General features: G+C 39.2%; 1 protein-coding gene and 1 long non-coding RNA gene across 3 annotated transcripts in view; one reads left to right on the top strand and one right to left on the bottom strand.

Moving 5' to 3' along the window:
- Positions 1–18,888, bottom strand: part of LOC132848751 (uncharacterized) — a 54,632-nt gene that overhangs the window by 11,318 nt on the left and 24,426 nt on the right. The window lies entirely within an intron of this gene.
- si:ch73-335l21.1 (insulin receptor substrate 1-B) overlaps positions 1–18,888 on the top strand; it is a 39,523-nt gene that overhangs the window by 1,417 nt on the left and 19,218 nt on the right. The window contains exon 2 of one of the 2 annotated variants that reach the window (XM_060874718.1): positions 10,736–14,077. In XM_060874718.1, the coding sequence (XP_060730701.1) occupies positions 10,736–14,077 (3,342 nt within the window). Of the gene's footprint in view, positions 1–10,735; positions 14,134–18,888 lie in introns of those variants that run through there. The other variant, XM_060874717.1, reaches the window with a different exon arrangement.

The raw sequence follows: 18,888 nt of genomic DNA, 5'->3' as shown, positions 1-18,888 counted from the left end.
CAGGTACATTGTAGCTTTGGGATGGGACCCTTTTTACTTTGAAGGGCGAATGCAGGAAACGTATAAAACTTTTAAAGTGAAAATATTCTGAGGATCTTAATTGTAGCCTAAATTAGTTTTAAAGTTGCATTGCAATTTTTAAGTGTATCAGCTAAATCATCATGGGTCCTGTGTTTTTTTTTGTTTGTTTTTTTTTTGCTGCTGATACAAGTAAAAGTGCAGCATACTACTTTCAAGGAAAAAAGCACTGTGAATACAAACACATTTAAATGCTTTATGTGTATAGAGTTGAGGTGTAAAGCGCCATGCACTTGTGTAAGATTGTCAGTCATCAATAATTAGTCACTCCACCCTGAGTAGAAATTATAAAGCCTACTTCTTCAGGTTTTTGCTCCCCTACTCAGTATACTGTATAAAATATACAACAATGTACATGCTGACTGACTGAGGCACAGCTGTACTCAAACTTGTAAGATGCTGGACCTCCAGCTAGTTTAAAATGAAGTGTAAAGGTTGTTAGTCATTACATGTTCATAAGCAAGGCATTTCACCCGCCTGCCTGTCCCTTGGTCTTAAGAGATAACACGACACAAATGAACCACCTGATACAGTATTGGCAAATAAAAATCACAGGTCAAAGTGCTGCTATCTGGCATTGCATTATGTAAGGAAGAGGTGTTGTCCAGAGCTGGTCTGATCTGTTCTGTGAGCTCTAGGAGCTCTGCCAACAGATTTGCACTGTCTGTGGACCTTTTAGGTGTGAATGGATCTGCAGTGAATACATAATAGTATTTCATAAAGCAATAAAAAGAGAAACAGAGAAATAGACAAGGAACAGGAGACAGGTTGTGGGTTAGGGAGAAAGAGATCCTGGTGTTGTTGGTTATAAACAATTATGCACTGTATATGGGCAATCAAAAACTCCAGCAGTTCCCTGGTCTGTTTCTGAAGTTAAGCTGTCTTAAGCAGTTATTAGGTCTAACAACTCAAAGGAAATTTTGCTTTCATTTCTTTCCCAATTTCTTAGTTAGTTATATCGATGTCCTAATATGGTAATGACAAATGATTTTATTGATTCAGTTACTGGCAGATTTACCACATAACCAATTTATTTAAATCAGCTTGGTTTTAGAAATGGAAAACAAGTACTGGACTTTTTCCTTCGGTAACCACAGTTTATGAGGTAACCAGAGCCTTGGGTATGTAGTGTACTGGTACCAGAGAAAGTATATGCACCCCATGTCCCCAGAGAAGCAACAGTAAATGATGGGTAGGGGTGAAGCGATATTTGGGTCAAATATTTTCCCACTGACGAAGTTTCTTAAACCCAGGCACTTTGCGTATTACTTCAGTAACCACAGATTGAATATGCAAACCACACTGGGCAATTGGTGGGTTTAAACTCTGGAACAGTTTAGAGAAGAGAGGAATGGTCTGCACCAGCATGTTTGAACAATGCTGAGCAATATATTTCAGGTCACAGAACAAATGCTTTCACAAAAAAACTCACATGACTCACATACACAGAGTCATGAAGCAAGCAGAAGCCTCACCTGTACATAAGGAGGGCATACAGAGCAGGGTGGATGTTCCAGTGCTCTTTATTTGTTCAGCTGTGAAGAGATTTAATGCTCTTCCCACCACTTGATTTGTCCACACACACTTAGACAGCACAGAGACTGAGACAACATGTTCTGGGGTGCCGGTATTCTGCTTAATGACTAGGAATATTTAAAGGATATTCCGTATAGTGTAGTGTCAAGGCTCATAAATAAATGATGGAAGGTGATATTAGGTGGATCATGTATGTGCTGCCTTCTCTTATATCTGCAATTCAGTGCCAGAAAATTGCAAAATGACAACTAGGTGCCAGAGAGGTCAGCTTGTTTACATCACACATAACCACTACACGGCCACCACCATCGCATGGTATGTGTGTGGGAGAGACTTCAGTGAGATGCTGCTGTTTAATGGTTATACGCTTTTAGCTCTTGCCTTTGTCTTTAATCTGGTAATTAGCATCACTCTGAGTTTCTCTGGGCATGTGCACACACACACAAAATAAAGCAAACTGATTTTAAGCTGTGACAAACCTACTCTATTTTAACTACTCATTGAATCCGAAGCTTGCATCTGCTTCAAGGAATTTTCGATAGTTTGACCCTCCGCCACACATCATGTCCTCATTCACAGCTAAAACACAGCCAGTTCCCAATGGATGATCTTGTGCTGATTTTTTGTCTGAACCAAAGTCTAAAAGCATATTTTGGGTAAAGACTAGGTCTGCTGTTTAGTTTAGTACTACTATATACTTTGCAGTGTGTCTGTAAAATAAAATGCTATAATATGAATTAGACATCATACTTGAATTAACATGCCACGCTCATTGTTATGTTCATGCTCTCTCTCTCTCTCTCTCTCTCTCTCTCTCTCTCTCTCTCTCTCTCTCACACACACACACACACACACACACACACACATACACACACATCCTAAAATAAAGTCATTTCTTTTTTTTTTCAGAAGTAAAAGGGAGGTCAATCGGTTCATTTGATCATAAACCGTAAAATATTTCTTGCTCGCCAGCTCCATCCAGGAAGACCATTTTGAGGTTAAAAACAAATGAATAGCTACTGTTTTAAGGGAGGCAGTAGTCAGCCTTTCGTTGACTGGGCACTTAAGGGCAGTGCATTGCTGGGAAATGATGCCCATGCATAGCAGACAGAGCTCAGCGATTACTTTTGACATGTTTTATTACTTTAAAACAAACAGCCTTTTCTCAAGCGAACGCACAGCTCTGTTTTCTCTTTAGAATTCAAAATGTACAGTGTGTAAAACAGTGCAGATCATCCAGATTATCTGTTTGTAATAGAAAGTAATTTTGCAAATTAAGCTTAAGAGCCAACCACATGGATGGCAGTGTATACACACAGCCACAGACACATGAAAATTCAATTTCATAATAAGTGCGCTCAAAAAGGACAACCTAGGTTTTCAACCCACACTTGCTCCATGTGCATAGAGTTTTTAAAACTTCTACCTTATGTTACTAGCCTGAAGACAGACATGTTTATACAGGCTGTAATACAGTATGCTTTTGTCCAGTACTATATACAATTCATTCAACATTTCCTAATGACCAGAATGGTTCGTTCTTCGATGTGTGTGTTACTAAAGCCTCATTAAAGTCATAATATTACTATATTCAAAACTCACAAAGTGCAACCAGTATATTAGAGGATAAACCTTGTTTGAGAGTTTAACCTTTAAACACTGACTATTGAACGTCAAACCCTGAATGCCAGACACCAGTTCCATGTCAGCACTGTCACCGATTTTGACTTTAGTCCTAATAAAACACACAGTGTGTATTTTCTTTTGAGTGAGTAAATAAGTGAGATACAGAGACTGTCATAAGCCTATCATAAGCTTGGTGGAGCTTTATGTTTATTGTATTAAGCACTGACAGTTAGCATAGACAACACTTGCTCTTGCTCTCTGTTGGAACTGTTTGTCTTCAGCAGGACTCCAGTGCTGGTGCTTGTGGTGTGCCTCAGGGGAGCAAAGCCAGGGGGTATCAGGTCACATTACCTCATCAATTTGAACTAAATTTGTATAACTTTTTTTTATAAAATATGTATAAGTTCAAATTTATGTAATTAAGTTTTTGCAATTTAATGAGGCTCTTATTAATGCTCATTAATGTATAATAGGCTTTCGCATGCAAACAACAGCAAATCAAAATGAGCCTCTAAGTTAATAGCCGATAGAGTTTCATCGAACTTAAACCCGATCTTGGATATAACAGGAGCCAAGGAAGCAAAATTTTCCCATGCTCACTGGTTGTGAGGGATGGCATTTTCTCTGTTGTCACAGTGACTCTAAGAGGGTAGTTAACGCTTTTCTTCCTAGCGTGCTACATTGCACTGTGATGCAGTGTGATCAAATGTTCCAAAAGTTTTGGTTGACTGACTTGATCATGCATTTCGAAAAAAGCACTCCCTGGTTTAAAATATCAACTTGTTCTATATGTCCTTGTGCCAAAAGCTGCAGGTAGATTTGCATTTAGAAGAGGGTGTGGTAACACTGTATAATTTCCCAGATGAAGTGCCAATGGAGGGGCTTTGTGTGGGTGTCTGCGTGAGTGAATTGGCTTTACTGTGCCAGCTCTCACTGGTGAACAACCAACAACCAGTTCTCTCCTTCTTTCGCTGTCTATTTCTGACATCGCTTTTGACATGAACTGCTCCCTTGTTGTCTCATGACAAGAAGTTTATGTTTATTCTAACCAGCCAGCATTAGGTATGATCAAACACTGCCAGCTTCTGTGTGTGCGTGTCTGTGTGTGTTTGTGCTCGCAAAAATGTGTGAAATGAGCTTTAGAGGTTGTACGTGTGTGTCCATTTGGAAGAGGGGGGTGGGAGTGTGAGACAGACGGGGACACTTGGCAGCTAAAGAGAAGCTTAGAGCTCCCAGGGTTTAAAATGGAACACACACTCCTCCTTTCTCTCGCTCAGTTGCTTAGTCTCTCTTTCGCTCACTATATCTCTGGGTCACATACAGTACAGCTGTTTTTCTCTTTTTGCCACTGACTGACTTCTCATCCGCAAAAAGAAGTGGAATTGTTCTTCCATACATGTTTAAGACTGTGACGCTTCTTATCTGCACCGACTGATCTATAAAATTGCACACATTTCTATTCATTCTTTTAATCTGGGATCATTTAGTTTGTCTCTGATTTTTGAGCTTTGTTTGAATGTCTGTTGGCTCATGGTCTTCGCACTTTGAAAAGAACTCTTATGTAACTTTTACTCTGCTCCCACTCCTCTGCTCCCTGAGACTCTCTGCCTATCAATGGTGGTGTATGGTAACACACAGCTTTAAACACTTTAGCAGCCATCAGCCACCTCCTATAAAAAACCCCTGCTGTATCCAAAGATATTAAGTTTATCCTCGAGGTTCATGTCTATGATTATTTTTGATACCTCGAACATGCTTCAAAATCTATCTATAAAATTGCACACATTTCAAACAGACACATGAGAGGTGATTGAATGTCTGCACAGAAGATGTTGATGAGGTATGAATGGCATGGGGACTGAATTATAAAACATGATGATTGGTCATCACGATGATGAAAGATCTTTTTTGAAATCTGTAGACCTAAAAAATTGAACAGTGAATAAACAGAAATATAAAACCTGTTTTATGGTTCAAGCAAAATAACAAAAAAAGGCATCTTCATTAGTGCTAAACCTGGAGGTTTAGGTGGATTTGCAGTCATGTATTTTCTCCAGTTAGAACTCAGATCTCTGCAACAAGTTGCAATTTAAAGTAAGCCTGGCAGGTCAAGTAACTCTTGACTTATTTAGCAATATAAAAGATTGTAAATATGTTATATTTCATGGTGTGGATACAATCACAGAAACTTAAGGGCTCATTTATTTTGCTTAGAAAAAATAATTTTATTTTATGTTATTTAATGCTAGCTGAGGTTGGCCCAAAGCCACAGCACGTAAACACTTTTAGGGTGCAAACAAACTCCAAATGCATTATTCAGATTAAGTAGCAGTGCACCATAAACTAATACGAATGCCTGATTCAGATTAAACAGATAAAGCCTTCTATACAAATCTGAATACAGATGTGAACAACAGGCAGAATATTCAGGTTTCAGTAAAGGTCTGTACATCAGCATGCATGTACATATGCTTGCTGAAGCAGACACAGAATGGTTGATAGGGACATACTTGCAGTAGAGAAGTCTTCTTTTGCTGTTTGGTTGGGGGTTTGGGGTCCAAATCATTTGTTTTTTGACTTTATGTTTCAAGCAGATATTTTATTGACAGCTGCCAGAACAAGTAGATTTTTACCCAATACCCCAAAAATGTTCCACATTAAAAGACACTTTAGTTTTTAGACCAGATTTATAAAGTGTGTTTCTTGGTATGAGTACAAAAATATTATAGATTTTAAAGCATTACTGTTCCAAAAAATTAATTCTAAGCATAACGCAACCAGAAATAATGAATGAAGGGTGCATGGTCAACAGATACCATTATACCATTACAAGATGCTTCCTAGCTAATTTCCTCATAAAAAATGCATGAATTTTATCTAAGACTTTTTTCTTAAACATTATAGGGTTATCACACCAAATATTGAGTTTAATTGTGTTGTTTTTTATGTTTTTTTGCTTTGCAAATCTTGCCTGTATATGATAGTAAAATAGAAAACCAAACCATAGCGTACTGCTGGTTTAGTTTTTCTGTTTGTTTGTGTGTGTGTGTGTGTGTGTGAGAGAGAGAGAGAGAGAGAGAGAGAGAGAGAGAGAGCGAGAAGGAAAGAAAGAAAGAAAGAAAGAAAGAGAGAGAGAAAGAGAGAGAGAGAGAGAGAGAAAGAGAGAGAGAGAGAGAAAGAGATAGAGTACAGAATGGCAGCATGACATGGTGAGTCCAGCCTGAGAGATAATCAAATATTGAATCTGATCAGATTCAGTGAGTGGTACAGGTAGATTTGCCATGAATATCTCCAGACAAAGCAATGGTAGAATAATTGGATATAAAGAAGTCAGCATAAAACACAGCTGTGTTTGTGTGCATAGGCGAGCGTCTTTAACCTTTTTAAGCCTCAAGTGATGCCTTACAGCTCCACTAATTAAATATCTTTATACAAAACAGAGCAGATCTGTGTTATATTAAGGATGATGAAATGATATTGTTTATTATTGTTCAAGAGATACCCAATCAAAGCCACACATCATTATTGTTTTTATTACTATTATATGCATAATAATTTGCCCTTTCAGTTAGCCCAGTTTATGGAAAATAACTATTTATGTGTGAGCATACATATTAACCAGATTTATGGATGGTATTTAACTGAGACTTCATCATAGGTCTACTCTATGAAGTGAATCCAAAAATGAGTCACTGATCTTTTTGTATTGACTCCGAAGGAGGTTTTTAGATTTCCAAAACAACATTAAGGGCTCTGGTTAATTACTATTGTACAAATGCAAAAATAATACGAGTGCCTCCTTATGCATAGATTTTTCAACCATGTGTAACCTGCTGCTGACCAGCGTAATTGCAGTAAAGGGGCAGTGTTTTAATAATATGTTATCAGGATTACTCGTGCTACTGTGATGTCAACTCAAATCAGCTCCTTGCAAACTTTCTTTCCCAACTGAGTGTGTAGTGCCAGGAGCTTTCAAGATAACATATGATTTGATTTTTTTGTAGATTTTAATGGTAATAAGAACTGACAGACTGAGAGGAATAGAGTTTCATATGTCATTCACGTGGGACTTCTTCGTCTTTAGTATTGTAATAAAATGTTCTTTTTCATGATGACAAAAATTCACATCCCTTTTTTTGCTGAGCCTGTTAATTATGCAATTATACTGTAGTATTAAGGCAGTAATTCACAGTCTGATTCACATTTAGTATCCAAAACCGAGATTTTTTATTTCTATTAATTTTTTTTTCAATTAATGTGTAGTTAGTATAAATACAGAAATGAATAGTTATGCACTATTTCTTTTAATGCAGTATCTGGTTTATAGTAGAGGTGTGCTCCGGGTCAGAGATCCCACGGGACACAGCAAAAGAAACATTTGCGAGTGAGTGGTCATATATTAAGCTTAGGGGACAATCGACAACCACATTCATTAACATAATGTTGTGCTTATGTAATTTACAACATTCCTTCATTCATTCTTGGCAGAGATGGAGACATTTAGCATAGTGGTAGGGTTTATCTTAAAGGATAAACAAACAAATAAACAAGCAAAAATACTGGTTCACATCCACGTTGAGTTGCAATCTGTATACAGATAGCCGCATTTCCTTACACTCGTCATTCTAATTTGTCATATGGTTTTGCATTGTGCTGAGAGACAGCCAAAAGACTCTGTATTGGACTGAAGATTAAAAAAATAAATGTATTCTATGAATTTCTAATGTCACACCCCTGTTCTGCTGCTCCACCCACGTCAGCCCAGTTTGTTTCTGATCACCAAAAGTGAGCGAGCGGAAAAAAAATGGACAAACTCCCAAATGCCAGCATGAAATTAGAGCACTAGATTTGATGAATTATGTAGAACTGTGACATTTATAAAATGTTACATCTAGGCCAACTGTTCCTGAACTGTCCCTGTTAGTCTAACATGACTGTACCGTATGAACTTGTAGCACATAACGTTCTTAGATCAAAGTTGCTGAATGGGAGCATCGCCAGCTTCAAGTGGTATGCTTTTGCAGATGAATGTGAAGTAAGCACTCATTAAGTAAACACTGCACACTCTGTTAAAGAGCTCCTTCAGAATAACACAGAAGAATAGCGTGTTTGTGTGAGGTCCGTGCTTTCACTGCAATGCTTAAACTTGGACTTCTCCATTATTATATATAAAATTCACCATTTCCATCTCTTAGTTTTTTCTCTCACTTTATTTCACTTTATCCTCTTCACTATTTAGAACCTTGTTCAACACTCAGAGCAGTTCCAGCTTTCTTACTGTCACCTTCTGTCTTTTTAAAAGCTTTTAAATGAACATTTGGTCGGTTTTCATGGAAGAAAAGAGTTTTGCATGGGCTGCTATTAAACAGTCACATGAAGAGTTCTTTCTGTGACTCAACTAATGTTGGCAACAGGCATAATTTAAGTTCACCAAAACTACACACACACACACACACACACACACACACACTAAATATAACACATAAACCGCATAGGAAAAAGGAAGATGCTTGGGCACTTAATGTTTTTGGGAAAAAAGCAGGAAATAGAAAACACCTTGCAGGTTTGCTTTTTTGTTCGTGTAACTGAAATGTTCTGGCAACAGGAACGGAAGGGTGAGTCAGAGCAGAGAGAACGGTGTCCTTGCAAGTGCGTGCCTCGGTATATTTTTCTCCATATGGTTGTGATTGTCTTTCTCGTTGCTGCACTGAAGACAGTGCGATGTAAAAAACAAAAAAAGAACAAAAAAGCAATACAAATATATACAACAGTGTGTCCCTTTTATTCAAAATGTTTCATAGACATCCAGAATGCATCCAGAACAGTCAACACACACACGTGAGCACACACGCACGCTTTTTATGGTCTCTTTAATGTCTGGCATTTTCAGTCTATCGCTTACTATTTATCTTTCAATCAGAGACACAAAAATCCATTCCGATGTAAATTTAATAAAGAGAAAGTGAGACCACACCGAGACTGCAATCTGGTCCCATTTATATAATTTATACCATTTATACCACTTATTTGTACACAAACAGATTTTTTCACTAATGCACTGTAATGAAAATTCTTGACTTAAACTTAAACCAAAATTAATGTGCATACTAATATTTATATATATATATATTTATTTAAGTACATATTATATACATATTATATTTACGATTGTGTTTGGATGAGCACAGACTTAATAGACGCAGCAAAGTTATAATGAAACCTTGACTATGATAATTGGTTAAATAACTTGTTCTGTGCAATTTTTCTTCTACAGCATTATAGTATTTATTGCTGCCAGTCTTGAAACATACCCTGAGGTCTATCTTTTCCATGTGGGTTGTAATCAGGATGTTACTGGGGTGGAAGATGGTACACTAAACTGGTACATGCAGGCATCAGATTAATGGATATGGAAATGTACCCTTTGGTTAAACTAGTCAGTGTGTGTGTGTGTGTGTGTGTGTGTGTGTGAGGAACAGTTTGTTTTTTTATAAAGCAGGTTTATCAGTGTGCCTGGCTTGCATAACTTGTAAGTGAAATATGCAGCTACTGTTGGCTCTTTTCCCTTCAACACCAGTTTGCATGAGAGGTGAGCTAGAAGGCCTTGTTTGTTCTCATGAGGCAAGTTCTAAAGAGCTCCTTGTGGGCCAACATTGGAGTATGATTGCCTTCGACCAGCTGTAGAACTGTATCAAGTTCAAGTCTGTAGATGTGTTATCTATAGCTCACTTCTTCAGGTAACCTTCTTCTTTACTGACCTTTGTCCCTTTCTCTCTGTTACACAAATAGCTCTGAAACCTAAGGAACAATTTGAAAAATACTGGTTGAAAAATAATACTGGTATTAATCAATTTAGTGAGATGATTGATAGATTTATAGACAGATTTATGTCATAACATATATAGAAGTAAAGGTTTTTATTGTAATTTTTGGTATGTCCTGTTTGCATTAGCTGATTTGATCATTATTTAAACTAAATAGCCTGTCTTCCCTTACCATACATACTCACATATCATAATTCCTTCAGACGTTTAGACATACTAGCCTGAATGGAAATTTTTAATCTTTTGAAGAGATTTTGATAAAGTCTTATAGTTTTATTCTATTTCTGTAAACAATATAAATAATTATCCTAATGGCCATCAATACATTTATTTTTAAATCAACATGTAATTTTAATAATGCTTAGCCTAGGTGCGGAAAACCTTCTGGGTGAAGCTCCGTCATGAATCTCATTGAAAAGTTGTCAAAAGTGTGAAAGGTTGCTAAAAAATGTTAATGTGTTTTGTGACTGTTAATTTAAAAAATAAAGTTGTTTTGATTGCTGTAACGTTTTTGCCCACTGTTCAGTTCCGTGTGTTATTTCATATTGTGAATGTCTTCATTATTATTTGAAAGTGGTAGAAAACAGTCAAACGGAGAACATCCTTGTTTTGAACAAGTTTATGAACTGTTGTGTGTATTTATAACCTGTGATTTCTTCTGGCTTTTATAGGTAAAGCACTGTGGGATGGAAAGTCTGGAGATTATGGTGTGCCATCCCCCGGGCCTGCGTTTAAGGAGGTCTGGCAAGTTAAAGTTTGGCCGAAAGGTCTCGGGCAAGCTAAAAACCTAGTTGGTATATACAGACTCTGCCTAACAGAAAAGACAGTCAACTTTGTCAAGCTCAATTCAGACGCAGCAGCTGTAGTATTACAGCTGATGAATGTCAGACGTTGTGGCCACTCTGAAAATTTCTTCTTTGTGGAGGTTGGCAGATCAGCAGTAACTGGACCTGGAGAGTTTTGGATGCAGGTGGAAGATTCAGTTGTGGCACAAAACATGCATGAGACTTTACTTGAAGCCATGAAGGCCCTAAGTGAGGAGTTTCGGCAGCGCAGTAAGTCACAGTCAACTACAGCAGGTGGAGGGGGTGGTGCAACTGCATCTAATCCAATCAGTGTTCCATCTCGTCGCCACCACCCAAACCCTCCACCCAGTCAAGTGGGATTTATCAGACGACCTCGTACAGAGCCACCAGGAGCTACTGGAGGAGGTGGCACAAGCAACAATGCCTCCCCTACACCTCGGCATGGATTGTCAAGAGCTTGTAACTCCAGTGATGGAGCAAAAGTAGAGGAAGGCATGAATGCAGAGACAAAGGGTGTTAATTCCAGTTCAAGTCCCACCACAAATGGATCCTGTACTAGCACGCCCATTCTCAGGTCTACATCTGTCCGTGCTCCTACACCAGTCAAAGCACAGCATGCTCTGATGAGGTCCGTCTCGACTCCAGTCTCTTCGCCTGCTCAAAACCCCTCCTCATACTCAGGCAATGTGTCTGAATTTGTGGGCACAGGTACTGGAACCACTGCAGCTGGCGGAACTGGAAATGGAAGCACTTACAAACGAATGCCTCTCCGCCAGCCCTCAGTTTCTGGTTCACTCAGTGACTATGGTTCTTCAGATGAATATGGTTCCAGCCCAGGTGAGAATTCTTTGCTGACAACAAGTATTCAGGCAGGCTCTGTAGGTAGCTCAGGTGGAGATGAAGCTGCCAACTATATCATTATGGCACAGAAAGGGGCATCCAATTCATTGCCACGTGACAACTCTCTGCCTCAGACTAGAAGGGTGTTGCGCCGTTTTTCGGGTCGTGAATGTGACCCTGAACGTAGGATGGTCAGTAAAAGGGCGTCTCTGCCACCCATGGCTCTTGAGAGACTTGGAACTTATCGCAAAGGAGGAGATGTAGAGATTGAGAAAGACAACTATGCTGTAATGTCTCGCAGTACCAGCCGTGAGTCTTTCAGCTCACGCCAGGATTCAGAATCTCTAGGTGGCACCAGATATCTCGATCTAGCTGCAGAGCCCAAAGTTGAAGCAGGAAGCTGTGGTTCAGATGGATTGTCAATTACTGGTAATGGTAATGTAGGCGGTGACAATGGATACATGTCCATGTTGCCAGGAGTAACAGCTCCACCAGTGTCCCTCTCTCACTCGCTGTCTGTAGCAGTGTCAGACACTAAATCTGCAGATGACTATATGGCTATGACTCCCAACAATAGTGTCTCACTTCCTCAGCAGATCCACCTTCCTAATTCTACCACAGATGGCTATATGATGATGTCACCAAATAGCAGCTGCTCCCCTGACCAGCGTTTGGTATCAGGAGCCTCGCTTGGCAGGAACAGTGCAGACAGTAGGACTGGGAGCGATTATATGAACATGTCACCTATCAGTGTTCGTGCCAACAGCACTCCATCTCCTCAAGGGTCTCTTACAGCATCTGAAAAACATCCTCAGCAACCTCCTCCCAAAATGGTATATTCTTACTATTCCCTACCCCGTTCTTATAAACACAGCAGCACTAAATATTTTGAGGATGGTTTAGGGAGAGGAAAAAGCCTAGGTAGTGAACGTGGAAATGGTGGTGGTCAAGGTCTTGGCAGTTGTAGAGGCATGTCTTATTACCAAGAATCTGGAGTTGGAAGGCACTTGTCTTTTTCCTCTTCATCATATTCATCCAGCTCAGCTAGCAGTGAAAGTCTGGGGGAGGGTGAAGAAAAGCTCAGTCAGGTGAGAAAGACAGCTACAGGAGCTCAAGTAAAGGATAGTGGGGCTCTGCCACAAGGACTGGGGTTTGGGGCAGCTAAACAGGGTCAGAGGAATCGTCCTTTAAGTTTGTTTGTCGATGTCTCCAAAGCCAATACCTTACCCAGGGTCCGTGAGACACCAGTCCCATCAGAACCGAAAAGTCCTGGTGAATATGTCAGTATAGAGTTCAAGAGTGACAGAAGCAAAAAAGATCCTGTTAGAGGACCTAAGCAGGGTGGTTCCATTCCTGCCAGCTCATGGCACCCCTTGTCTAGGCCTACTTCTTGTGTTGCTGGGTTCCTACCACATTCCTGCAGCCCCTCATCTGCTGTCCCTTCATCTGTTGCTTCAGAATATGTCAACATGGAGCTGGGAGCCTCTCCTTCACCATCATCTTTCTCCCTCACGCCCCTCGATTTCCCTTCTTTTCCCACTCCTCCAACCCCACCTACATTAGCACCAAAATCTTGGGATGAACAGAGATCAACACCACAAAATGAAGAAGAGGCCGAGGTGGAAATGGCACATAGTGGGCATCAGCATCTGTCAGACTCTCAATCACTTGACTCTCCGGTACCATGTGCAGACTACACAGAAATGGTCTTTGGATTAAGCTCAGACACAACCACCAACTCCACGACACCTAAAGAATCACTGCTGGACAGACAAGAATCCATGGTTCCCACACTAAGCCTGGGCCTTAATTTAGATTTTCCAATTCCCAAAGCTCCAAATCCAGATCATGGTGCTAAGGTAATAAGGGCAGACCCTCAAGCCCGTCGGCGCCACTGTTCTGAAACTTTCTTGGCCCCTTCTTCATTGTCCTCATGCCCCGTAAGTTCCTCCTCTTCTATGTGCATGATCAGTGACCACACTCAAAATGTAGCACGCCGGCTTGCTTTAGACGGCATTTTGAGTGGCAGTGGAAACTTGCTAGAAATCACAAATCACCATGAAAACCACGCAATATCTAACATAAACTCTATCCAGACCTCATCTACAGAGCAGGGGCTCAACTACATAGACCTAGATTTGGCTACAAGAGACAGCTCACATCTTGTTGTTGATGTTCAGACTGCTGGCCAAACAGCAGCACGGCTCTTTTCATCTGTTTTGGGTAGTGGAGCATCTGGAGGTGCTGGAGGAACAGGAGGTCTGAGTAGCAATGCTTCAAATCTCAACACATATGCTAGCATAGACTTCTACAAGTCAGAGGAGCTACGTTCACACCAAGGCAGCAACAGCAGCAAAGACAGTACAGGTAGGAGCAGTTGTTACTATGTCATTAGTCTTCAATTTACTGTTCATTACTCTTAACAGACATAATGTGACAAGCGATGAACTTAAGATAAACAAAAGTTTTTTTTAAATGACAAAGGACCATAAAATAAATTAGACACATTTTGAAAGTCATGAGGGAGTATCTGAATTAAAAAAAAAGATTAAAGACAATAAATTTCCTCAGTTTGTGAAGTGTTTTTCAGGTTTAGAGGTACAACATATCCCACTACTACTGAGCTAAAATTAGCGTATAATGTTTTTTTAATACCGAATAAGATTGGGGCTGTGTTTAGAGAAAGTAGTTGTAGAGCATTGTAAATAGTGTAGCTTCTTCCCAGTGCTTTTGACCTGGGAGATGTAGTGTCCTACCTGTGAAAATAACAAAACCAATCTAGCATTGACACAGTGCCGTCCCAACCTCTAGTCCTGCCGTGGACAGCCCGCAGGACACCATATATATATATGCATACATAAGTATATATATATTATGACACTTCTTGCAGATATATTGCAGTGTGTGCATGTACAAATGTATGGATGTCTGTCAGTTTGTGTGTGTGGGTCGGTCCTGTGATCTGTATTTAAAATGCGTTTGTTAGGCTTCAATGAAAAACTGGAAGAGTGCCCTGCTCAATTTTGGACTGGAAGGTAGAGAGAAATAGAGACTATGATATAGAGAGGGTGAGAAAGAAAGATGGCATTAGAAGAAAGCTCAAGTGGGTGAGAGCTGAGTGTATGAAACATGCAGATGGTGAAGACAGGGGAGAGAATTTGGGTCAGATTTTGTGTGTTATTGGAGCTGTATTCATTTATGCCTTTACTCTTTAACATAATTATAATTCTCAGAGTTGTGGGGATTTTTCTAGCTGGGACTTCAGACTGGGTCTTTGTGGTGACATCTGATATGAGACAGAGGGGGAGGCAGAGAGAAAAACTAGAGGAGGAGTAGAAAATTGTAAAATGAGAACAAGAGGAACAGCAAAATAAAGTTAGTTAGAGAGGTTGGGAAGTATTTAAAGAGGAGTGCCAGCGAAATAACTCTGGGCTTTGGGAGGTTGATGTGCGTAGGTGTTAGCTTTCTTTCACTCTACGTGTCAGAGTGTGGGTGTGTAATACAGCTGTTACCAATGTCGTCTCTTGGCTTCTGTAATTATCTTTTGTCTTCACTTTGTCTCTCTCTCTCACCTGTACTTTCTCCCAAACATTCCTGATTTTCTATAAGTTGATGCAAGAAATGCACTTATTTATTGTCAGGAGATTTGAAGTTTGAATCCCACTGATGCCACAGCCACCCATGGTCAGGATTACAAGAGAGCGTACACACTTTCCTGACAATTACAGTGAAACTAGCCAATTGTTTTCATCCATGAGCACATGTTTGCAGAAGAGGTTGTTGCGTTACAGTGCTGTGACAGAGCATGAGCAGTGGGTAGGATTTGGTCAGGACTAACTTAGGGAGAGAAAAAGAAAAAAAACTATCAACAAGGGTGTTTTTTTGTGTTTACCAAATATAAATAGCTTCAGATTACTAGATAAAATTCTACTTTTGTTGTAAAATTAAAATGAATGGCTATATAAAATATGTTACACAAAGGGACTATGATTTTACTAAACATTACAAGTAAACATGGCATAAATAAGCTAATAAGCTAGCTAGCTCAGCACCTTGAGCTGTTCGTTGTCCTCAGAGGTTATATAGTAAGGATAACACTGAAGAGACAAATTTACTAAAGCAGGGTTGCTGCCTCTGTCATCTGTCCCTTAACTGCATACTCATATTTTATCAGACTGTAGTATATTTCTGTATAATATCCTGAGCCATTTACTCTTCTAGGTCATTAGCATGAATGGGTTTTGGTTTTGTGTCATTAGGAAGCAGATTCCGTACACTGTAAATATGAGCTCATAAAAATGTGTTGTCTTGAGACAATGTGCCAGTAATTCAATTATCGGTTTTTAATATGCAAACAAAATGTGCCTTTTTCCACTAGAATGTTATGTTCACTCTGCAAATGGATATGTTGGGAAATAAATCTGGTACACACACAGACACACACAGAGTTGGAGACTGTAAAGTTCTGGCTGGACTCCACCCTGCAGTAGCACACACACGTGGCATTAGCAGTGCTATGGTGCTGCCACGTGTGTCTCCTCAGTGTGTCCAGGACTGCTCTGGTTAGCTACTGGCACCAAGGGGGGCTGATGCCACCACAGGTAGGTGTAGAATAAGACAGACAGACAGATTGATGGATGTGCTGCAGATGTTGGAGTGTGGTCTAAATCCAATCCAGAACAGGATGGGCGAGGCAAGGTGGAGGTTAAACAGTACACAAACAGACACACACACACACACACACACACACACACATACACACACACGCACGCACAGTATATTTAGTTATTTTGGTATATTGGTTTTGAAGCAGTGAATAAAGCAGTGAGGTTAAAGTGACGAGTACCAGCTATAATTTGATGTTATTTGTATCTTTATTGAGTGAGTATTATAGGAATCTCTGCCAAACAATTGTCCACTTGGTTGTGGGTTGCACCTTATGTGAACACAGATGCACGCATGCATGCATACATACATATACATTTGCTTTTCAGAAGATGACCCTCAGACTGGTGTAGCTGTTTCTTTCTATTTTAACATCTCTCACAATTCAGAAATGTTTACATTTCCATCTCTGCAGCTCACACACACATGCTCAGAAACTCTGATTCTCTACACTTTTAGATACTTCTTTTAGGGTAGATTCAGTTCTTATACTAATTCTAAAAGGCATTTCAGACAAATTTGTCTAATTTGAAATTCACAACCATATTAGTAAAACTGGCACAATAGTACTTTTATTTTCTGATATGATTACTGCTGTTAAATTATTTAGGTTCCAAGATTTAAGATTTTGTGTGATACTGATTTTATGTGGCAGTGTGCCTAGGTTTTAAAAATATAAAAGTCTTTAATGAAATAATAAATATAAAATAATTATGTTTTCTTAAAACAAAAACTACTCTGGTGCTGTTGTTATGGTAACTTATGTAGCTTCTGTTATTAGATTATTAGCTAAAACTCCTGTAAAGCTGCTTTATGACTGACCATTGTTAAATGCTCTATACAAATTGAATGAATTGAATTATTACTGAGTTGCAAATAATTCTGTGATATTTTAGTCTAGGTATGTTACAGAGTCCAATCAGGTTCATAATATATTATTCTGTCTGATATCCAATCCAGAAATTCTTTCTGATATCAGTCCACCAAGAATACTGAATATCATATCAGTGCCATTTATATATGTAGGTGTCATGTTAACCTACTCCATTTGTACCATTTCTCTCCATGTTTACATACAATCTCCATTTCTCTCCAATTCTCAGCCAAATAACAGCATAACAGCAAGACTCGTAGCCTGATCAGTCACCTGTTACTGCTCTGATTCTACAGACTTTGACTCACATCTGTTCTTAGTCACTGGTTCACTAAAATTACACATAGCAAATGTCAAAGGAAAGCTCAGCAAAGCTTATTGTGAAGTATTGGTGCTAGCTAATCAATAGTGACATAGTTATTGAGTGCATGCTGTTCTGGTTTTGACCCTGTTTGTTCATATTCGTGAGTTTGCTTTGACTATTATGGCCTGTTTATTGTTTGCTTGAACCATTTCATTTTTATGACTTTGCCCTTTAGGTTTGTCCGCTTTGTTATTTACCAATCAATAACCATGCACTTATCCCGACCCATGTGCACAACTAATGCAGGATTATAAAATAAATAGTTGCGTTTTTCTGCCTTTCTCCGTTTTTCCTCTTATAGTTGTTCTGTCAGGGTCATTAGCTCCAACTGTGTTTGTTAGAGTCAAAACTGATTAAAAGTAATTGTAAAACTGTAAGTGTTAAATATTTCCAGTAACACTCAGTGCTTCTTAGAAACTTCCTGACGTCATTGAATTCATTATGATTAGCATAAAGACCATTAAAAATGGGAACGCAATACATATTTTGAACTTTAAATAATTTATCTACAACCACCATGACTATGAAATATAACATTATCCGTTTATAAAAATATAGATATGATTCTGGATCCAGAGTTGAATTATTTTGTATACCATATCACAGACAATCTCCAGTGAGTAAAATGTTAATTCAAGCCATAGTGAGTCATTTTCCAGTCGTACCCTGCCAGTCCTGAAGGACCTGAAAACCAGTCTGTTTTAGCTCCAAATTAGATGGTCTGACTGCAAGGAAGGGTGATGAGAGTAAGGGATGATGGAGATGGAGCGAGAGAGAGCGTGGAAGAGCGAGGGGATTACATTTGACTATTTATATGTGTCCCTGAGGCAGACTAATTTATGCATGGTCCTACGTCCTGTGGCCTTGTGGTAGAGAAGCTTTGGGTCATTCAGTACACCACCCTGCCTGCAGCACATTGAGTTCATTCACTGTGAGTTACAGATCACTGTGTTTAATATTTATTATGGTTAAATCTAGGAACTGATTCAGGATTTTAAAAACCTGCCATCTTTGCCAGAAATAAAAGCTTGCTGTGAGGAGCTTGAAAGGCACTTCTCGTTGTCAGCATCTACTCAAGTGTATGAAAGGCAGATATTTAGTGTTCATGTTTTTTTTTTAATGTGTGCTCTAAGTTGAAATATGTATTTCACTGAGGCCTGGCTGTCCAAAAGGTGTCTATGGATGTCCAGTTATTTTGCTAATTTAGTAATGCAAAAATGCATTTGTCCATTTTAACTCAGTCCTGCTGTGCTTTGATCTATCCCTTAAATATAT

Source organism: Tachysurus vachellii, chromosome 7 (assembly GCF_030014155.1).
Source record: "Tachysurus vachellii isolate PV-2020 chromosome 7, HZAU_Pvac_v1, whole genome shotgun sequence".
NCBI classification, from domain to species: Eukaryota; Metazoa; Chordata; class Actinopteri; order Siluriformes; family Bagridae; genus Tachysurus; species Tachysurus vachellii.
Note: the sequence above shows the minus strand (reverse complement) of the source record. Positions and strands in the feature narration are given on the sequence as shown.